Source organism: Hyalella azteca, unplaced genomic scaffold, assembly GCF_000764305.2.
Source record: "Hyalella azteca isolate HAZT.00-mixed unplaced genomic scaffold, Hazt_2.0.2 contig8071, whole genome shotgun sequence".
Classification (NCBI taxonomy): Eukaryota; Metazoa; Arthropoda; class Malacostraca; order Amphipoda; family Hyalellidae; genus Hyalella; species Hyalella azteca.
In genome coordinates this window covers 161,438-185,234 of record NW_025938177.1, presented here as the reverse complement: position 1 = coordinate 185,234, position 23,797 = coordinate 161,438, and the positions used below count along the sequence as shown (strand labels likewise).

The 23,797-nt window shown below is 36.6% G+C and overlaps 1 protein-coding gene across 1 annotated transcript; it reads right to left on the bottom strand.

Moving 5' to 3' along the window:
* Positions 1 to 213: 213 nt before the first annotated feature.
* LOC108676985 (rho guanine nucleotide exchange factor 7) lies at positions 214 to 23,460 on the bottom strand. Its single transcript, XM_018165126.1, has 10 exons — positions 23,249 to 23,460; positions 20,842 to 20,968; positions 19,766 to 19,937; positions 17,472 to 17,693; positions 15,834 to 15,964; positions 13,562 to 13,653; positions 11,335 to 11,556; positions 10,268 to 10,346; positions 9,655 to 9,884; positions 214 to 330 (listed from the first exon to the last, which is right to left on the bottom strand). Exons 1-10 carry the CDS (start codon positions 23,315 to 23,317, stop codon positions 214 to 216), a joined length of 1,461 nt encoding a protein of 486 aa, XP_018020615.1. The 5' UTR covers positions 23,318 to 23,460.
* Between the last annotated feature and the right edge of the window lie 337 nt (positions 23,461 to 23,797).

Sequence of the window (23,797 nt, the reverse complement as noted above, 5' to 3'; positions counted from 1 at the left end):
TTGAGAAAAATTTATATAACTTTCGAAGAATTTAGCTGAACCAAGTGAGCCATAATTAATGTAGTCTATATATTCAGTTTTCAGAGAAGCATAACAAATGAGCACCTAAATGCCTGGTCCAGAGCACCTACACACCCTGCCTGGTCCAGAGCACCTACACTCTGCCTGGTCCAGAGCACCTACACCCCCTGCCTGGTCCAGAGCACCTACACCCTAGGTGCGGAGGCGGGCAAGGTGGGAGGGTCTGATGGGTGGGGTGGGGCGCAGATCGCACAAGCTCCAGGGCTTTGGTCCTCCAGCCGGCACCTTGGAGGCCTCCGGTGCCCGGGTCTGTGGAGGCACGAGTAACATAACTCACAAGTCATGTATGATATTCATTTATTGTACATTCAAGCAAGACGAATTTGTAGCTATTGATACAGAACATGAATACGTTTTTAATATGGATGGATGCATAATGATATTCATTCATTGTACACTGAGGCAGATAAATAAATTTTTATTATGGGTGCATAATATCTGTTCAAAGAACAGAAAAACATTTAATTACATATAATAAATTATTGTTATCATATTATTAGGTGCAAAAATAATCATCAGGCATGTGAAGTGGAAGCTAACGTACATTGAGGCAAGACAAATTTGTAGTGATTGATTAAAAAGCATAAATATATTTTTTTAAATGGATGCATAATATCTGTTCAAAAATCAGAAAATTTGACGTTTACAAATAATAAATTATTATATTATCAAGTGCAAAAATAATTATCATGCACATGAAGTTTAATTAATTAATTATTAATTATTAATTCACATGAAGTGGAAGCTAACATTTTCTGACACAAAGACAGCAAGGAGCCCAAGATATTATTGTATGTACCTAAAAAGTATTGTAAATCCAGCTTTTATTTAATGAAACATATACCTAGGCATGATAATTCAACTCAATAATAATTCAACTCAATAATTCAACTCATGTGAATTCAACTCAATGTGGGACAAATGAATAACTCCATACAATTGATTAATCTCTTTCCTACTCTAGAATTATTGCCTAATATTTCAAACTATTATTTTAAATGACAGCATATAATTTACTAAAGAATCATAAATAAATAAAGGAAAAGTTATCATGACAGGTAACAAGAAATTAGGATACTAGTGCATCATAATAACATTGGATAAAACAAGATGATATAAAACCATGTAATCATGTGTGAAGAATTATAAAATTATTCTTATCTAAAGGTAATTTGAAATACCGGAGTCACATCATTCAAATTAAAGAAAATACCAGAAAACAAACCAATAAACAATGCGTACGGTAAATGTAATTTTTGCTTTAATTGCCAATAAACATAATTAGTCAGTAAAATGATCAGTGAATACATCATTTTAGCTTTGTTATCGTGTACTCAGAACACACTTAACTGAAACTCATAAAAAAATATTTATTTCAGCAATATGAAAAGGAGAAAATTAAACCAGGAGTAACCAATCCAACAAAAAATAACTTTCCATGTTAGCCACCACACAGCCTTAGGGGAAAATGCTACGGATGTATATTTTGCTATTATCAAGCAGGAGATAAAAATCAATTTGCATTTTCTTGGATACTTGCAAACTCAAAGCTTCTAACACGAAACCAGTGACCAGGAATTGTGAGGTTAGAGGTTTTGCCCACTTTTATTGACGTAGGTACTGTACCTCTTAGCATTCACTCAACTATTGCAGTTACTCGTTACCATAAAATGTCTCTATACTATTATCAGCATTAAACAAGATATTACATAAACAATAATTTCTATAGCGACCGATGATGAAAATGTCCACATTTTACTAGTCATGCAACATAATATTGATTTGACCTCCTATAATTGATAACTAGAATAATTTCACTATATTCCATTAACTTTAATGCAAAGAATTGAAACATTTTAGAATCACTATATATTTTTGCACTCAGGCCTGCGCAATTCAAGCTTTTGAAAAGAGAAAAAAAAACAGATTGTACAAGTAATAAAAAGAATTGGATCTGCATGACAATCTTATGATAAAAAATTTCGGGAGAGTAAATTTTCTTGTGTCATACATAAAAAGTAACATTATGCCACCTGTAGGAAGTAGCTCACAGCAATGAATTGAATTGTCACATTTGATATTTGTGCTGATCCTTAGGAATCCCAAATCTTCACAGAAATAATAACAGAAATTCAAAGGTTACCAACCCCCTCTGTAACTAATAGCTGCTTGACTCGAGTCCAAATGTTGTATGCACAACATTATACTTGGACAATGACATGTAACAGATTAAAACTATAAGATAACTTGGAAATCTAGAATACAGAATTTAAAAGCTCAAATTCAACATTAAGTAACAGTGAGCCTAAATGTGAACATCAATAGTGAACATATCAGATCTCAGGGCAAATGCACCTGACAATTGACTAGGAACAGTGCAAGGCTCGATACCTTGCAGCACACAATAAACCTGTCAAAAAATTATGATAAAAATCTGTCTAATACAAAAATTCAGACAGAAATCTGTGTAATACAGTCTTTCTGACAGAAATCTGTCTAATACAAAACTTCTAACAGAAATCTGTCTAATACAGTCTTTGTGACAGAAATTTATCTAATACAAAAATTCAGACAAAAATTTGTCTAACACAGAACTTCTGACAAAAATCTCGTAAATCTGGATTATGTTGAGAGTAGCAAGAAGAAAAATTAATAAAAGTAAAGAATATGAGAGAATATCAATAATGAATGAAAAGGAAAAAAAAGCAAACAAAGAATAAAAAAAGGTGCATAAAAACAATTATTATAATTATATTAGGCAAGGGAAATTTTTGAGGAATACACTGATGGTTTAAAATGAATCTAATAATAATTTGAAATGACATCCATTAGAATCCCTGCTGATGATAAAGTATGAAATTTATTGGCATGTATAGCTTATAATTGTGGTAGGTATGAGAAATTTAAATTTTACAACACTGACAAATGTGTAAGAAAAAAGCCCCTCAAGCCATTTGTGTAACTGATACTTCCAATGACAGGCAATATTTTGTCTTGAAGGCTAGCAATTGAAATTACAGGTTCTTAGAGAAAGCAAAGGAAAAAAGGTTTGCACAAAGAAAACCACTCTTTATCCAACATATGTAATCTGCAGCTGGGTATTAATCATGCGAGAAACTTAGTTGATACTCCAGGTGAAGAAATTTAGAAACCTTGCAGCTAACTTCACTTTCAAAGAAATGAACATGAATTTTTTAACCGAAATTTTGATGCTAATGACAATCAAACACATGGCCTTAACAGTAAAATTAGTACAGTAATGGTTATATACCATTTTGAATATTCAAACAAGTTGCTATGGCCTCTTGACATGTGCTTCTTCTGTAAAAGGATCCCAATTATGAACATTTACAACAGGAACTGCCTGTTCTTCAGCAAGATATGGACCTTAAATAATCCTAAAAGTACAAGCAGTATAACTGCCCAAAATATTTCAGAGCAGTAGCATGCAGTCACACACTCTTCTTGCAGAGGAAGAGGGGTACCGGTTATAGTTATTTATTTTGCAGTAGAAGCAAGAAGCAATGAAATATTTCTACAGCATTGTAAATATTCTGAACAGATTTTCAGCCATATTTAATCACCACAACCTACTTAATAGGAGTCAGGTTGCAGAGAAGTGTTTGTATAAGAGTTTATTGCCCATTTTCAGGTAGAAGTATAATTGTTTGACAAAATCAGTTTGCTTAGCTTCTTTTTTCTGGCATCATGATGCAAGAAATTATAACAATGAGAGGAAGGGAAGGGAACTTTAGTTTGCAATATTCAATACCAAGTCAACTTTATTTTTTATGCACTTAATTTAAATAGACAGGTAATTTTATGCTAAGGCTGAAATCAATTTTCTCAGATTGTTCTATCTCTATCTTACTTCAGTGGTCATATAACAATGAACACCTGTCAATTACTTTGGGATCTTGCCAGTTACCTACAGAAACATGCAACGTCTTACACAGACAATAAGTCAATAATCAGTGTGTGTCAAGTAATAAATTCATTATATAAATATTTATTGTCTAGCCCACATCAAACATTATGAAAGGAAGCCTTGGTACATAAAGCATGAAGAGTAATTATTTATAATAATGTCAATTCCTCAAAGAATTTACTTGCCATAAGATTAAAAAAAAATAAAAGAAGCAAGAGATTTATGCTAATGAAAATTGATCCCATTAAGGAAACCACTGAAAACGCTCAGCTAAAATATAATTTATTACACACCAAACATAAACCTAAGTTTAGGAGACTCAAAACAGAAAAGGTTGTTAAGGTGCTTCAGCTAAATTCTTGTATGTATTGAAGTTTATTCTACAGAAAAGTCATTTTCAAAGCAATTGAGGTTGTAAGAGTTAAAAAATCTTGAGAAACACCATAAAAAAACCCAGAATATTATAAATTTTAGCCCAAAACGATGCAGTCAAAAACAAAGTAGTAATGGCATCCAGTTGACATGCAACTCACTCTGGACAGACGAGCAGGCAGAGCAGAGACGGAAGCTCACTACCCAGATAGCTAAAACCTTCAGTACTCATTAAGCAATTTTGCCAACTACATTCTAGCGATCCAACATTTGATCATGGCAAGATACTCCCTATGAAGGAACTCTAATTAATCGCTGCAACAAACTAACGGTTTCTGACTGAAATTGTCAACAGAATGAAGAATTTAATCGACAATAAAATTCAACTCAATGTAAATGTTCGCACTTTAATAATGAGCATAATTCTATCATTACACAACTCTTTATGCATGTGATGTACGAGTGCATGCTCTTATAATTTTCATAATTTACCAAAATTTACAAGAGAATAAAGCACACATATTTAGCCGGCAGGAATAACTTGGATAGGGCAACAATCAAAGCATTTGCAATAGGTAGTGTAACATCAAATAACAAACTGTGTCATTAGATGATTTACTAAACAATATCAAAAAAAGGGCCCAAATGTTGGTCAGAAATGCAACTCTTAATCTAGCCCCAGACTCAATGCTCAGCTTCATCATTCAATGACTTGGCTTGCCAGTAAATTGATTGGGAGCAACAAATAAAAATAATGGAAGTAAATGGCTATGTCATTTTAATAACTTTCAATTTGTTACTCTTGGAATTGACTAGTTGGCATTCAATAAAATATCAAAGCATGTCTTTGCGGTCTGAGGATTAGCTTACTCATTTGCTCAATCTACGCTTGTATCATTTCAATTTATCTCTTCATTTGCCTTCAGGTACATATTATTTGAAGCTTTATTTTTATATTAAGGCTATGAAGGGCTTCATCCTGCATTTATGGTGTTGGAATTTATACTCTAAAATTCTTAGTATAGCAATCTTAGAAATGAGATTATTCATTCAAGAGGTACTCTTATCAAATATACTTGGATGGCATGAAGGAAATGCATGCTTGTTTATGATGTCTGCAGTTCACTGACAGCATGTAGCCTGAAATGCATCTCGGTAGTAAGATAAAATCTTGCAGATTTATTATTTAATTAAGAAGTATACAGACACAGAACACAAGGATGCAAGAATAGAATATAGTCAATTTAATAGTAAGACATAAATAGGACAAAATAAAAGGATTACAAAGTCTCAAATGAAATGAAGTATTCAAGACCCACATTTGGTTCATCATAACTACCAAATATTGGGCAGAGCCCAACAAACAATTTTTCAGTTTCAGTAAATTCTCTTAGTTATTTATGCTATCCATCAGTGAATAGAACAACTGATATTACATTAATCGCCCCCTAAAGAGTTACCGTAAAATGGGGTAACTTAGACCAGCGGGGTAACTTAGACCACTTTTCGTTTTTTTAACAAAAACCCCCACAACTCAAAAACTATTTGACATAGAAAAATTTTGTCAATGGGCATTAAAGGCCTAATACTGAGGCTACATATAAAGACTATGAGAGGCAGGAGCCAGCAATTTATGGTGAGTGAAGCTAGAGTATAGACCTGTATTTTGCATGTTTCAATTCAAGTTTAATTTAGCTAGTAAAAAAATGGCATCATTTATAAAAAAAAGTGGTCTAAGTTACCCCATTTTACGGTAGTGGTCATAGCTTCCACCTTCTCTGTCAATTACAACCCAAATGGCAAAGATGAGATGCCATAATTGAGTTTATTTAAAAATAATGATAAGCCACCAAACCATTAGTCAGATGTGCGGTTTGAACGATTTTTTACAACATGAAAATACAAAATCTGAAAGGCACAAATAAAAAACTACATTGATATACTGAATGCAACCCAGAGAAGAAGGCTGGGTCACTGATATTCTGAGATATTTCATGTATGGAATTGCAATACTAGTCATTGGACTTAGATACAAGTTTGAATGCTCAAGAGCAATATGCATGATTATTTCTTAAAGCAATAGACGAGGGCAAATGGAAACGACATATAAGGCAAGCTTTAAATGCCAGTCATGCTGTACCAATGCAAGGAAAATGATCGAGGGTAAAAATGTAGATAAAAAAGGTAGGTAGAATGCAAGAAATAAACTAGAGTTGAACGAGTACAGAGACCCACTATTTGCTAAGCAACAATGCTTCTTATATTCAACTTGAACTAAACAAAGAAATTACTTAACATTGAGAGAATCATCGCTATCTACAGGCAACACTATGGCTTTCATCCACCAGTGCGCGTAGAGAACAGACACATAAACGGGTGATATGTTAAGAACCTCCTCAACTATGCTTCTTATATTCAACTTGAACTAAACAAATCACTACTAAATCACAAACTAAATCATTAGAACATAAACAAATCATTACTTGAACATAAACTAAACATTACTTAGCATTAAAAGAATCATTGCTATCTACAGGCAACACTATGGCTTTCATCCACCAGTGAGCATAGAGAGCAGACACATAAACCGGAGAGACGTTAAGAACCTCCGCAGAATTGGACAGCGGTGGCCGTACACGGCCAGATACACAAGAAGCACATGAAATGCATCTCACACACTTGCAAACTTTCTCAGGTACATCTTGTCGACTGGGAGCGTGTTTGTTACTTAAAAATTTCAAATTTGTTTCAGTGGTCGGAAAATTCATGTCTCCAATATGTCGTTGCTGGGACAGAATCGGTAGGTCAGTTAAGTAGAATGAAGGAGTGCTATCAGTCAAGCTGTTCCGATTAGAAGAATAGTCAATTATCTTGAAGTTTTTCAAGTCCCTTCTTGCTGCCAAGTCTAGGTGGCAATATTCTTTTTCGTAATGACAACCTGTGTAGTCCATCACGCCTCCCGAGTCTGATGATCTGAAGCTCAAAGCATCAGAGCAACGTGCCAGATGGGAAGAAGCAGAGACATTGAAAACCACTTCAACATAATGTGCCATTGATTGGGGTCCTGAGGCATCGGAGTGCGTGTCGCAGCTTTTATCACTGGCTTCACGTGAGTACATTTTCCTAATGAATGCCTTAGAATTTTCATTGGGACTAATGGCATTACGACAGGAATACAATTCAGACGCAGGCCATATTACATCTGCAGTGTTTTCCTGTGGTTCTTCCCAAAACTTAAAGTGAGCTCTAGACACGAACGTACAGGTTTCTTTTGAATATTCGATGCACTCTTCTGCGTGGATTTCTTTTTTATTTTCCAGAGCTTGTTTCTCAGACGCAATTTCAGTTTGATCGAGGCAGTTTGTGTTCAATTCTTCACCCTGCTTAAGAGCAGGTAAAAATGAAGATAGCGTTGAAGATACGCACGATGGCCTGAGCACGATGAAAATGGATGACCTATAAACATGCGAGGCATTCAAATCCTTCCCGGATAGTGAGATTTTACGCCTGCTGTTCGTCTTGTTTAAACAGTTGTCACCACTAAGAACGCAATGGTTAGACTTGTCAACATACGCTGTAGAAAACGTTCGCAATGATCGATCTGTTGAAGCACTGCAAACACAACTCTGGTTTCTCATCACAGGCTTGGTAGCACTCCCAAGAAGAGTAGTTGGATCACAAGAAAAAACAGAAGTTGGCGCCTTGTCGAACCCTAAAGAAGTTATATTCAACACGGAAGTAGAAGCATACTTGATGTGATTTACAGAGGCTAATCGTCCATATCTTGAATGACTGGAGTGTCGACGAGAGTGCGAAGTTAATGAGAAAGATGCAAGAGAAAGTCGTTCGCTACGAGACGGAACAGTGCATGGCAGCTCACGAGCAAATGCAAAACAAGAAGTACTTACACTTGAATTCAAAGAAGATAAACTCCATTTTGAATAAAGAGGCAACAAGGCAGGAGTATGCAGAGGATTACTCTTATTACCAACGAAGTTCAAGTTTCTATACCATGAGCAAAGTTGGTAGCCATGTTTCGGAGGTCTTCGCCACTTAATCAGGTTACTGGTGCGAGGTTTTCTGTTTGTCTCTTGAACGGTACGATATTTCTTTCTTGATGGAATAGGAGCGCGCGGTCGAAATGGTTTGGACAATTTTGAAGGGGAACCTGAGTTCCCTTGAGGAGACAATTTTAAGGAAGCAATCTGTGACGAATGCAAAATTTTCGTATTGGGTGACATCGAACGAGTAGAAAATTGCGTGGTAGGTGACCGCGGACGCGGACATAATTTTGCAGCAGGGAACTTTGAACTAATAAGTTGATTGGTGGTGAGAGAATGTATAGAAGCCGTAGACATGCACTCGATATGAGGGTGCAACGTCAGGCATAACTTTTCCGCCACGGGAGAAGTGTTCAGATGGCAGTACCGGGCATGCTGGTCAACTGAACAACGATTACCGATGACATTTTTCCGGAGCAGTACGCCAGCTGCTGCTTTTAAATCGTATTGGTCACCTGACAATTGTCGTAACATGAGCCGAGTGATTATTTTACGACGATACAGCCTGCGGAAGTGGCACGTTAGAGTGACGTAAGGCTGCTTGCGTTTATCATAAGCATGAGGAAGAACAACTCTGTCTTGAGTGTAGCTCTGGTGTTGGATAAATTTTATGGAGTCGGAGGGAGAAAGACGCCGCAAGCTGCGGTATATTAATGAAGGTGCACCACAAGAACAAAATGAAGTACGATCAAGGTTTTTCAGCTTTCTATTTTTGGGCTTCGTATAAATAGGCAATCGGCAACGAAAACAAAATTCAACACCTCGTGACTGAATCCGAATCTTCCAAGGAGGTTTGAATGATATATGCCGAAGTTGATTATCTAGTCTTTGTAAAAGATCAATGCAATCCTTTTTTGTTGATATATTAGCAAAAGAACGTTGCTGTTCAAAGTTTGCTATATTATTGTTGTCATTTTGTGCACACTGATTACTTAATGTATCTGCTCTTTTTCGAGGAGATTGCTTGCAAATTTCACAGCTGCACCTGCACCGGTCATTGTGACTGAACGAATGGGACATATCACCATCATTACCAAGGGTATGTCTCCAGTAATTATTCCAGACAAGCTTAGTCTCCCTGGGAGCTTCCTTACTTAACTGTAGAGACTGCAACGGAAGTTTGGAGCATGAGGCGCTAGGAGAACATGTGCAGAAGCAGCAGCTACAGAGAAGAACAATAGCAGCGGCAGCACTGCGATCTTTGCAACTCACATGTGATGGAAGAACAGAGGGCTGCTGACGAAGGAATTCACCGGCCTGCTTGCCAGCGACTGGCATGCGAGGAGGAAGTTTAGGCGAGAGCTGATTTTTATCTGCAACATCTGGGGCACTTGGGGCGCTGAATGCAGGCATGAGAGGAGGAGGCTGGGACAGACGCTGTACCCACTGCATCTGGTCTTCTTTGCTCTGGCACAGCACCACCAACCGATTCAATTTCGCGCCTGGTCATGATTAATACACATTGACTTAAGAAATAATTTAATGATGCTTCTGCAGAGAGAATATCTTTAAAACGCTCAGCTGGTTCTCACCACAATTTTTCGATCGGGACACAATACGATGATCCGTGAAAAAATGCAACGCTTACCATATTTTTCATTTTGTATTTCAAATTTTATTGTCAACCAAGAACGAGTGACGAACCATGATTTTTTTCCAAGAACTGAATTGATGAATTAGCGTCATCACCTGAATTGATGAATTAGCGTCATCACCTGAATTGATGAATTAGCGTCATCACCTGAATTGATGAATTGATGCCATGACCTGAATTGATGAATTAGCGCCATGGCCTGTATTAATGAATTATTCAGTGGGCACTCACCGCTGAGTTCGAAGGCGTTCTTGTACTGGCTGCAGTCGTCCAGCGAGCGGCAGGATATTTCTGACAAGTTGTGCTCCGACTGTGGCAGCAGACAAGCAAATTTAGGAGACTAGGTATATATTGCTTGTAAAACATGACAGAAAAACTATAAGTTATCTGGAGAAATGTCGAAGTTTAAGTGAATGGCAGAAGAAATATAAGTTATCTGGAGAAATGTCCGGAGACTGCAAGTTTTAGTGACATCCGAAATTCAAATTTCTTACTGAGTTACACTACAAGACTTATTACAACACTTACACTTGTAACATTTACAAGACTTGTTACAAGGAAACATTTATTGTGATCAAGTTATAGACTGGAGTAGCAATATTGAGCTTCCAGAGGAAGTTTCGTGCATCTGCAAAAATTAACGGAAAACAAAGGACTGACCCAAATTCGATAAAAATTTTGAAAAAATGAAATGTTCATTGTCCGTGGATAAACATGCCTTAAAAAGTCAGATAATGATAAGGTAACTTTTATTCATTTACAAGAATATTGTGGGCAAGCAAAGAATGATAAAGCGCTCTCAAAATAAATCAGCCTCTCACATCACATTTAAAAATCACATTTAAATAAATCAGCTAGCGAGAATCATACGAAGTAATCTTCAAAGAGTCCCAGTACAGTATTTATAATAATGTTCGCAGCTAATCCTTCACGAGCCGTACTATCGGAAGTAGTCAAGAGTTTGTAACAGCATCAGCCAATCACTGATGGTTTCTCAAGATAAACCCACCAATTACATCCTAAAAACAGGCCGCTGCGTGTACTTAGAACGCTAAATGTAGGTACTAGAGCGAGTTTCAAAAGTACTCCTCCAGTAACGTTACAAGCTGATTGGATCAGGTAAATTCAAGCAGCACTCAAACCGAGTGAGCAACACTTCAGTAGAATTTGCGACATTTCAATTGTGCTACACTAGCTCTCTATGAGCGCCGGAGCAGAAAGTTACACCAGCTCTCCATAGTTAAAAACGAGCTTGCTATAAATATTAAATTAGAGATAAATAAAGACCAAATCAGGACCTGGAATATGAAGTTGCTCATCCTGGCAGAGACGGAGAGCACCACGAGGTGGTGGGGGAAGAGGACGATGTATCGGTCGGTGTGGTCCGGCAGGACGGCAACGCTCCCCATGAACACCACCTCCCCCAGGGCAGACAGCGTGCCTCTATCGTACCCTGCCAGCTCCTGCGTCACCACCTCCAGCTCCAGCTCCTTCTGTCGCCGTGCTGACTGGCAACTTGCCTACAACATACAATTATTTACCGTTATTTGTCATTTATACGAAAAATATTTATAAATTGGAGCAATTTGAAGCACAGTACGGACATTGCTTTCGCCTTGGTCACCACCTCCAGCTCCAGCTCCTTCTGTCGCCGTGCTGACTGGCAACTTGCCTACAATCACACTGTTAGAAAAATTACCGTTTACGGTATTACCAGCGTTTCAGTGGCCGGTCAGCACGTGAAAGAAACACCGTGTCGCCGTTTTTATTCTAATTTAACACTAAAAATCCGTGAAACATCTGATAAAAACGGCGAAACAGTTTATTTTCACGGGGCCACCGGCCACTAGAACGCCAGTGGGACCGTTTTTTCACCGTTTTTTCTAACAGTGCAACAATTATTTGCTGTTATTTACGTGAGAAATATTCATAAATTGGTGCGACTTGAGGCAAGGTACGGACAATGCTTTCGCAGTGTCTCGTTTCAGCAAACAATTTATATGACATGAATTTCGCAGTGTCTCGTTTCAGCAAACAATTTATATGACATGAATTTCGCAGTGTCTCGTTTCAGTAAATAGTTTATATGGCATGAAGTATTGACAAGAAGTTATCTTTGCTGGTGCGAACCAACAGAAATCAATGCTCTTTAAGCGACGAAGCTAACATAAAGTGATATGAAGTTATCCTACACATGCTGGTACCTTGAATAGTAACTTTTGACACATTAATATATCTCCGATAAAATACTCATTCACTCAAGTTTGGTAAAATTGGATCAATTATGAAATGCAATATTAATTCATTAGAATTAATGAATTTATAATTCAGAATTTTCACCTTAGAATTAATGTGAGGTAAAATTAAAAAATTTTACTAAATGTTATAAAGTATGCTTAGCCATGCATAGCAGTAATAAAATACTTAAAAAAACTTAAAAAAACACTATTTTCTTGTGGACTAAAAAGTAGAAAATAAATTATGGCTCGCCACAAAAAACGTGTGTCGGGCAGATTTATGATTAAAGCAAAAAGCACACAACACACGAATTTTGGGAATTTGATGGTGAACGTACAGCCCGACCCACGTTTTTTGGGGCGAGCTATAATTCATTTTCTACTTTTTAGTCCACAAGAAAAACGTGGTTTAAAAAAAAATTTCTAAGTATATTATTTTCTCCTTTTTAGTCCGTTGCTACACATGAAAAACGTTGTTGCGAGCCAATTTTAAGGTCAGCCATCCTACATAATATTCATTTTATTTCAGTTGGCCACGCAAATGCACGAAAGAAAATTCTTTTCGAAGTTCTGTAGAAAATTGTATTCGAGGGGATACAGGAAAACAAATTTCCACTTCGAAAATTAATTTGTTTATAATAGTGATAAATATGCCTGGAAACGTGCAACAAATTATTGATTATTGTATTGTCATCAGGAGCTGAGCTTCCCTAAAAGTTTCAGAGCGCTAGCTAGCGGGAAAGTTGGTGAAATATCGATTGCAAGATTTGATCATCACAGACAGACAGACAGACAGACGGACGCAAAAGCGAGCTAAGAAAAACGAGGTAAAATCAGTCGTATCTTCTCACTATCATATTCATTCAAGTTTTCAAAATAACCAAAAGTTTCGACTGAAATACCTGGACTGCTTTGAAGAACCGATCAACATTTCAGGTCAACAAAATATTTCAGTCAGCTCGAAATAATGAACACACTCTTGTAATATCATGAATTTATATGTCACCCCAAGCACGAAATAATGATTAGCGTCGTGCAATATCATGAATTTATACGTCGCCCCAAGCACGAAATAATGAACACACTCGTGCAAAATCATGAATTTATACGTCACCACGAAATAATGAACACACTCGTGCAATATCATGAATTTATACGTCACCTCAAACACGAAATAATGTTTAGAGTCGTGCAAAATCATGAATTTATACGTCACCTCAAACACGAAATAATGAATAGACTTGACAATATCATGAATTTATACGTCATTATTCATCACGCAACTCACGGACAAGTCTGCCATGATCTTAGCGGCCCTGTGAGCGTCGCCGCGGTCCTTGTGCGCCTCAGGGAGGTGCCTGTGTAGCTCCTGCAGCAGACCTGCCAACCAGCTATACATTAGGTCACATGCAGCAATAGGTATTTATGGTATATATGTTTGTTTAGTGTCATACATTAGGTCACGTGGAGCAATAGGTATTTATGGTATATATGTTTGTTTAGTGCCATACATTAGGTCACGTGGAGCAATAGGTATTTATGGTATATATGTTTGTTNGTTTATATAGGTATTTATGTTTGTTTATATAGGTATTTATGTTTGTTTATATAGGTATTTATGTTTGTTTATATAGGTATTTATGTTTGTTTATATAGGTATTTATGTTTGTTTATATAGGTATTTATGTTTGTTTATATAGGTATTTATGTTTGTTTATATAGGTATTTATCTTTGTTCATATAGGTATTTATGTTTGTTTAGTGTCATACATTAGGTCTGCGTGTACACTGTTAGAAAAAATATACGTAACTCAGTACTCACTGCAGTGAGTGACAGAGAGCGCATTTTCTCGTCGATGAAAACGTGAAGTCACGGATGGACAGGCAGACAGACAGACGGACAGACAGACGGACAGACAGACGGACATGGCGAGCACGATAGTGCATTTTTCCATAAATGAGAAAATGCGCTAAAAACGGTGAAAAAACGGTCCCACTGGCGTTCTAGTGGCCGGTCGCCCCGTGAAAATAAACCGTTTCGCCGTTTTTATCAGATGTTTTACGGATTTCTCGTGTTAAATTAGAATAAAAACGGCGACACGGTGTTTCTTTTCACGTTCTGATCGGCCACTGAAACGCCGGTAATACCGTTAACGGTAATTTTTCTAACAGTGTAGCAGCACAAATCAACGAACAGTACAACATACTTGTCACTGGCGTGATTATTCTCCATGTATCATCTATGCATAGCTATTTATCTTTGTTTAGTGTCAGGCAGGTCAGTAGTTATTAGCTTGGACTCTAAGTTTTAAGAAAATTTACTAAAAAAGTAGCATTTATTCTAGCTTATCCCTCGTAAGAAATGAAATTAACATAAGATAGGGCAGGTGTGTTAGTATTTTTATAATGGTACATAAAGTGGGAGGACAGTAATTTATGCACATAAAGTAAACAAAAAATAAATAATAATTACAGGGCCCAAATGGGTAGCGAGAAATGCACCTGTCTTATCATCATTGAGAAAAATAATCCACTATATTATATGTGGGCACCATCAATGATGCACCCTGCTTCCCAAACTTGAAATAATTCAGGATTTTCATGCCTAACTTATCACCAAATAAATTCGTATTTCCATTCAATAGAATAATAGTGAGTTGAATATTAAGTGGTTACGGCGTTTCTTGGTAGGGTGTGTGGAGCAGTAGAAAAACTTAGCATATCCTCATGGAGCTCAAAATAATCAACCATTTGCATCTATTTCAAATATTTTATTGTTACCTAGACTAGATGAATTTGAATAAATGAAGACCATATTTAACATCTTAACCCAAGACGGTCGTAGACGTTTTATTTATTGTAACAGGCTCTCTGAGTAGAAACATTTGCTGTGCGCTGCAGAAGAAAATTCATGTAGCAATAAATGCTATATAAATCAGAAGCAGAGCTGTAAAGCAAGAAGCAATTTTCACAGCATGTATCGCTGTTGGTAATAAAAAGCACCCCAAACACAACAAGTCTTTCTTTTACAGGGACTGACATCAGCTTTTGCAGACGAAACATTTTGATTTTAACTACGTCCAATTTTCGGCAAAAGCACTTACTCGCAGCAACATACACAGTTAGTGTATGTTGCTGCATACACAAACAACATAGCATGCAAATCGATTATAAAAAAAATTAGTGCTCATTCATAGTAAAAATAATGGTGTAGTTTGGCAGAAGATTTTCTTTAATGCAGGTTTCATTGAAGACCGTATTTCTTATTGACAATTTTCTTATTGTTTTTCTCTATTCGGCAAATAGAGAAAAACAATAAGAAATTGTCAATAATAAATACTCTCTGATCTTCAATGAAACCTGCATTAAAGAAAATCTTCTGCCAACTACACCAATATTTTTACTATGAGACACTAATTATTATTTCACAATCGATCTGCATGCTAACTGTGTATGTAGCTGCGATAAAGTGCTTTGGCCGAAAAATTGGACGTAGTTGAAATCAGAGTGTTTCGTCTGCAATTATAGTAAAAATAATAAACTATTGAATGAAGAAGTACCTGCATATTGCTGGAGGCGCCTGAAGGGCTTGGACAAGCCCGTCGTCAGCACCAGCAGCCCTGGTTTCTTCTGACCGTCGCAGTTCTCCTCGCACAGGTTAGTCCCTTCAACGAATTGGTTCACTTCCGTCCTGTAGGTCAAACTTTCTCTGCTTAAAGATCATCAAAACAAATGAATTTCAGTAAGAAATGCGAGAAATTAGCCAGAAATGCGAGACATTAGCCAGAAATACGAGACATTAGCCAGAAATGCTAGACATTAGCCAGAAATGCGAGACATTAGCCAGAAATGCGAGACATTAGCCAGAAATGCGAGACATTAGCCAGAAATGCGAGACATTAGCCAGAAATGCGAGTCGTAATTGCTACTAAAAATGATCAGAGCCGCCCCGAACATCCCATAGGTGCTCAATGTGAGTCTTTAACTCACAAGAGATGCTAAGGCCTGATCACCATCCACAATTACTCTGCTCATGCGATGGATCTGCTCTGCCTGTTGCAAGATGACCCAAGCTCTAGTTCCCAGCAAGGCCGTTTTATCTGAACACAGACCTACCTCATCAGAATCTCCTCCAACTCTTCCTCCACCTCGTATCCATCGTCTGCCACCAAGCAGCAAGCTAAAGGCCACTTCAAGCATTCTATCGATACGCGGTCGCAACTTCTTCAATATTGTGCGTAACGACGTAACATGCTTGGACTCTCCTAAACACCTGACCCATAGGCATACCTCTACACAGGCAATCTCTCAGCAGCGCACGCATAATCCTCAATAACGATGCTGGTTCAGTCATGGTCCAAGCACGTTGTTCTGTACTACCACATTCTCTCCATCCTTCGTCTCCACCGTGCCTCCCTAATGATCCTACGATACTTTATCTAAAGCAGACTGGCCTTCATTTGCACCCGTGGTAGAAAACACACATTTCTCACTGCCATCTCATGCGGGAGCGAAGTAATTCTTAGAGTGATACTTGCCACGGCAGCCAAGCAGCGCATATCTGCAAACTAATTCCGAGACTTCTTGTTACAATCTCCGGCAGTTAGAAGCTCATAGTTCTTCTGGATAAAATCTGAATACAAACCTCACAAGATTCAAGACAATATCATAAGTCAGCTTAAGTCCCATCAGGTAAGAAGTACTCTTCTTAAGAAGTGAGAAGAAGAAGTGAGTCCCTGAAAAGTTATTTCAGGGACTCACACCCATGGCCATGTTGGAAGCACCACCTACATGCGGCAACCCAGCGCTGCCCACCAGTGACATGGAGAAATGAACTGAGCTTACAGAGGTTCGAACTCACGGGCAGTTCCTCTTATCTTTGTGCCGCCGTCACTGCGTTAACAGTGCCACTAACACTTCGCTACAATGACTGAGAATTTCCATACAAATAACTAAAACATTTAATGAAACCACAGCAAATGACCCTAGCACTGATACTGTAACCATTACTGCTTCACTCACTGCATGTGCTGCTGAAGGGAAAATTTTCATACAAGTTACTAAAACATTTAATGAAACCACAGCAAGGGACCCTAACCAGGGGATGAAACCAGAGCAAGGGAAGTTACTAAAATATTTAGTGAAACCAAAGCAAGGGACCCTAGCACTGATACTGTAACCATGGCTGCCACACTCACTGGTGCTGCTGAAGACTGCACACTCCCTTGGGGTGCAGCAGGCAGTACTGTCGGTGCTCGAACGCCAGGGCGTCCGCGGCCATAGCAAGGAAGGCGCCTCCTACACGCTGGTCAGCAGAGGGCTGCTCGCCTTCATGTTCTACACGCCCCAGCAGCGCCTCATGCACCCCAGCTACGCGCTCCAGCTGCTCCACCAGCCGACGCAGCGGCTCCCAGCTGGACCTGCCAGCCAGCTGTTGTGTCAATATTCGGGCTACGAACTCAATGATCGACATCAATTCTTTTTATAATTGGTAAGTTATTCTCAGAAAACCAAAGGTTAATGACCAAGTATATACAGTAAGAGATACGTCTCTATTATAAATTGAATCACATGTAACTTTAATTGTGTTTTAGGTCAGCCATGAATATTGTTATGTGTACAAGAAATCCGTTCTTCTAGGAAATCAGCTAAACAAAGGAATAACCAAGTTCACATTTGAATGAATATAGAACTAATCAAATACTAAAAACAAATCTTGACGAATCAAAAAGGTAACACATGGCTATAAATAATAAATAAATGCAAAGCGATTCTAAATCAGGGGCAAAGATAATCTAAATGCCAGTTAGATTATCCAGTAATATTATATATATTGCAAGCCAAAATATGAAGGGTGGCCTAGTGGTTACAGTTCACAGTACAAGGATTGGAGCAGAGAGGCGCGGGTTTGATCCCAGCTACCTGCGACAGTTTGGAGGCCGGGCGAGCTAAGCAAAGAAAAACTAAAGCAGTGAGTTACGTGTTCGAGATCGCAACAAGCTGTGAATGTTCTGCGATTTCGACAATCTGCAGCAGGGCTATGATCCAATAAATGCTGAAACCGTTATTTAGGCCACAATATCAATTGGTTGTATACGAATATTTATAATAATAACAACTAATATTTATAACAATTTATAATATAACAACTAAACAAAGTCTATGGACATTGCTCCCGTCATTTCACTCACTTGAAAGCAGACTAATAATGACTCTTCTTCAACTGCTAATATGAACTTTTGAGTTGGTTTACACTGAAAATAACTTCAACAATGGACTTCTAGTCTCAAAAGGAATGTTTTATGTATATATAATTGACAAAATAATGTTTGTTTCAACTAAAGTTTTTTTATATTTCATTTAGAGCAACAACAGTAAGTTTATTACATAAATAACAAAGCTTAAATTGATGGTAAACTCAGTTTAGGTTGGGCTAACATAACACAGTTACTCACACTTCCATGATGCTCTTATTTCTAGCAATGATGTAACAAAAATGACGTAAGAACTGCCCAAGAATTCTTACAAAATTGCAAAACTCACTTAATAGCTGTCCAAAAAGAAACACGCTTATGACTCCAAATTTACCTTTTTCAAATCACTCCATATGTTAGTATTAATTCATACTACTAACCACAAAATCCTGTTATCCATGCTAAACAACGCGGTCCCATCTTGCTGTTTACAGAGATATCTATAAAGAGCACTTCTTATATTTTATGTCATTGTGATTAGTCCTGAACTGTGGAGTAAGTTAGGGGGCATACTAATACTTATGAAACTTTATGATGTTTTCTTTCACAACTCAAATAAATGTGGATTTTTTTAAGAGGCTCAAATTATACAGTGTCCCACACTCAAGTCATAAACTTGGCATAGGATGTACAATTTATACTGAAATCTGTATTAATAGCAAATAACTATAAAGGCAAAGATCTCTTGTAAAGTGCAATGGCAAAACATACAACTGCACCACACTGGGAGAGTAACACAAGAATATTACATCACTAAATAAATAGTATAAATAGTTCGTCCTCTGATAATAATGGACATTGTAATGATGCAAGTGATGACGAGGTGTTTACAAAGTGCTGATTGGTGAAAGGGTGAGAATAATTAGCAAATAGATAAGGTTAATTTAATGAGCAAATTGATGAAAGCATGAGAATTTAGGGCTGATGCTACAGATAAAATTTAGCCTTGAGATATCATGGTTAATGAAAAGCCAATAACTGAAAATCATTGAAAAAATGCATATACTTATAACACATACCAGGAGCATTGAAAAAAGTTTTATACATGGGATTGATATACAGAGTTGTAGACAATGTATGGCCTTATCATGGAAGGAAACATGCAAGTGCACATGGTCTTCTTATGGAAGGAGAACATGCAAGTGCACATGGTCTTCTTATGGAAGAAAAACATGCAAGTGCACATGGTCTTCTTATGGAAGGAAAACATGCATGTTCACATGTTTGCCCCAACTCACTTCTTGTGGGCAATGAGAGGCCTGAGGCACTCAGACAGGAGGTGGTGCACATCAGCAAGGTATTGCCGCTCGCTGTCCAGGAGACTGCGCAGCACAAGGGCTCGGTACATCTGCTGCTCTCCTGCCGGAGACTGCAGCTCAGTGTGTCCATTGCTCAAACTCCCTTTATTATCTGATGAAAGAAATATCAAATTAGCTCAAATCTATATTATACTTACATTTTCTCAAATTAATTACCCTAAACAAAAGTGATTTACATAAACTGGGATTGAGCAACATTTTGCAGCAGTTTATTCTACAAATAGCTCTTATTTTTAAGACTATTGTGAAATTCAATAAAATGAGTACAATTCAAGCATACCATCTAAAATAAGACAATAGTACCACCCAAATAATCAGCACAGAATTGTTACACCAAGTTGTGCTTGACAGATATGGGTATCAAAATATTTGGGAATTTCATAAATCAATTCGATAAGCTGATGCAAATTTCAAAATCAGTTTTCTGCATAAGAAGGGTATTTGTTTAAATTAATATATTAGGTATATCCTAAACACAGTTGAAAACAACATAATACAGTTGAAAACAGTGTAATAAATGATCACACAAAAAATGACTGTTTCTATTAGGCTTTCATTGAATTTTAAATGTGAATAGTTTAATTTTTCACTAAACTTGATCAATTCATCAATTACTGGTATGTCAAGCTGCCAGCTAGGTCTTACTTTACAAATGTAAAATTTTACTTAGATTATTGAATAAGAATGTGAATGAAACCTTCATCTTTCTAATAGTAATTAGCAGCATTTGATAATGTGTCTAGAATTTCATAGTTTTTATTAATAGCTATGAGCAAAGAGCCGACTGAGAGCTCGTACCTGAAGACTGAAATTTTGGCACATGTAGACACATTAAATATGAGAATATTAATGAGCGCACATTAATGTAAGGAATACAGGAAGAATATTTAATGAGCGCACATTAATTTAATGAGCGCACATTAGACACATTAAATATGAGAATATTTTTTTCTGAATAGATAGCTATGAGCAAAGTGCCAACTGAGAGCTCGTACCTGAAGAATGGAATGGTCGAACATAATTGGCAGGAAACCAGCCGGTTGTGCCATCGTAAGTACCTTCCCACCAAGTTTCATCGTCATTTTGGGTAACAGTGATGATGGCGCCTTTCTTAAAGTTGAGCTGCAAACATAAATAATTTTTTAATACATTATATGGATGAAATTGCACCCTCTAATCTTAAATCTATATAAGTTTTAAAACAATTGAAAGTGTACATATAGTTATGTCTTAAGTGCCTTTAGCATTAGATGGCAGAATAAGCTTGTTTGAACATGCTACATGGGTGGTTAATGGCCAGAGAATTCATTGATTTAAATTTTCAGGGTCGAACAATATTCTTCAGATGACATTGGTTGATCAAAATGCAGGTCAAAGAAAATCATTCTAATTTATTAATTATGCTTTGGATGTAACAAAATTCATTTTAACACGTTGACTACATATTGGTACATATGTGTACCACGAAATGTATTTCTCCAGGAGGTAGTGGTCATAACATAATTCAGGTTGCCTAAAATCGGCCAAATCTGAGAACAAAAAAAGCCACAAAAGGCCAAAAAAGGCCAATAATTCAATGTATACTAGTTTATTTTTAGGTTCTGCTATAAAAATTCCATTTATTTTTTTTTTGCACTATTTAAAATTTAATTAGGAAGTACCCCTATCATAAATTTTAGCCAGCCAACGCAATTGAGAAAAACTAGATCACGGAATTTGTCCGAAAAAAATGACCGTCTGGCAACCCTGTTTAGAAAAAGTACAAAAAATGAAGCAATCATAGTCAACATGTTAAAGGTATTGGAAGCATTGAACACAAATTTTGGTGGAGATAAGTACGTACCAGTAATACACGTAAATATGATACAACAACATATATGATACAATAATAACAATATGAACAACATTATCCCTGGTGAATATGATAAATTAAAAACATCTTCTGACCAAATATAACAGAAGCCCTAATATCTATGGATTGGACTCCAGCTATCCAGCTCATAACTAACAGATTTTCTAAGCTTCGATATGGTTTTGGAGTTATTTTCAAATAAAAATTTTCTTTGAGTTATCAAATCACTACATGTACTCATTTCCACCTAAATTTCTGTCTTCAATGCCTCTTATACCTTCAAAATGAATGTTGTTACATTTGAAACGTTGTTAATGAATTAAAATTATTTCTGTCACCCTCTGCATTTTGATTGACCAATCAAGTTACGGTACTCCTTGAAAAAAGAAATGAAAGTAATTTATAATGAGGTACTCAGTAATTTTGGATATCAATTCAAATTACCCACATCATATGTCTTTATGATGTCCTCTACACTGTGCATATTATTTTTGAACAATCGCATGTGAAGAATATTGTTCAGACCTGAAAATTTGAATCCATGAATTCCTTAGCCATTAACCACCTGAATAGACTTATGTTTGCCCAAACAAAAATGATATAAGAGGCATTTAAATGAGAGCAAAACATTTTCAAAATAAAGTAAATGGACAATTTTGCAAAAAAAAAGATAGCTAAAGGTAGAATTAATTCTGCTTAAATTGTGCACAACAATAAAATGCACAGTGACCTCTAGAACTACTCATGAAATAGCTGGAGTAGTACTAGTTTCTCAGTAAGAAAATGAAAAAAAATTATTGAATTAAGCAATGTACCTATATCCAAGTCCTTGCCTATATCACAAAAAAATTACAATGATAGGAATAAAGAATAAATACCTATATTTATATCTACAATTATAATAATTTTATATAATTAGGTACAAGAGATGATTATTCAAGTCAGTAGCTATGGCCATGAAAATGGTCTACAGAACCCAAAGTTGCTTGGTTTGAAATAGCTTGAAAACATTGCTAAAACTCAGCACAGCAAAAATTATGAGTATATGTTCTATTCGCCTACAATGTAAAACAAGTTGAGACAAAATTATGGTGAATTTTGAGGAAGACACTCTTACCAGGTAAAAATAAACTACAGTGCATTTTTGGAATAAAATCATATCTCGAGCAGCTTTTTTCTTGTTTAAATGGGTCAGGTTGAGTTACAGCTTTTTGATTTAATTCAATTAATTTAATAATTTAATTTTGATTTAATTCAATCAAAAATATCCTCCAGTAGGTCTGCAATGTTCTAGGACTAAACAAATGCCTTGATTCAATATTTTTTCAAATTTGGGACCAAATTCAATCGGTCTCAACTTTCTTATAAATCAATCTCCAAAAAATGAAAAAGAGCCTTAGATGTGATTCTTCAAGACAAATTTCAGGTCTTGGATTCCTCTAACCTGAAAAAAATTGCCTCTCTTCAAAAATCACCAAAACTTCCACAATTAAGTACAGTTCCCTGAAAAAATTGGCATTATACCACAGAAATAAAATATTACCACTCACCTCATCATTATTTTTCCCTTTGAATGAGTAGAGAGCTTCAACAAGGATGACACTTGTTGACGGATCCATGACTTAACTGCGTGACTCAAACCAATTCAACAAAACCCAAAACACAGTTCAAAAAATCTGACATGGAAAACACTTCAGTATTTTAGATAACTTCACTTAGTAGAGTAAAAAATTTAGAAAGAAGTTGCCCAAAATTATTGTTTCTGTAACAAAGGCGATATGTCATTTTCAAATTGGTTTTTAAGGATTTGGCTATGAAGATAGTGTTGCCATGAGACTTCTGATCCTTTGTCACTCAAACCTCTTGCCTCTTATTTCATAGTAATTGTTGTAACCTATTTATTTTACAAGCATTTGGTGTATCATTTACTTTGTATACGGATCATCAGTCACTTGTTCATTTGCATAACATGAAGATAATAAGTTCTAGGTTGACCAGGACAGTTAAGGAGCTGTCTGATTTTGTTTTTGACATTGTGTATGTGCCAGGCCACCTTAACTCTGCTGCTGATGCTTGGTCACGTATTGGCTCACCATCTC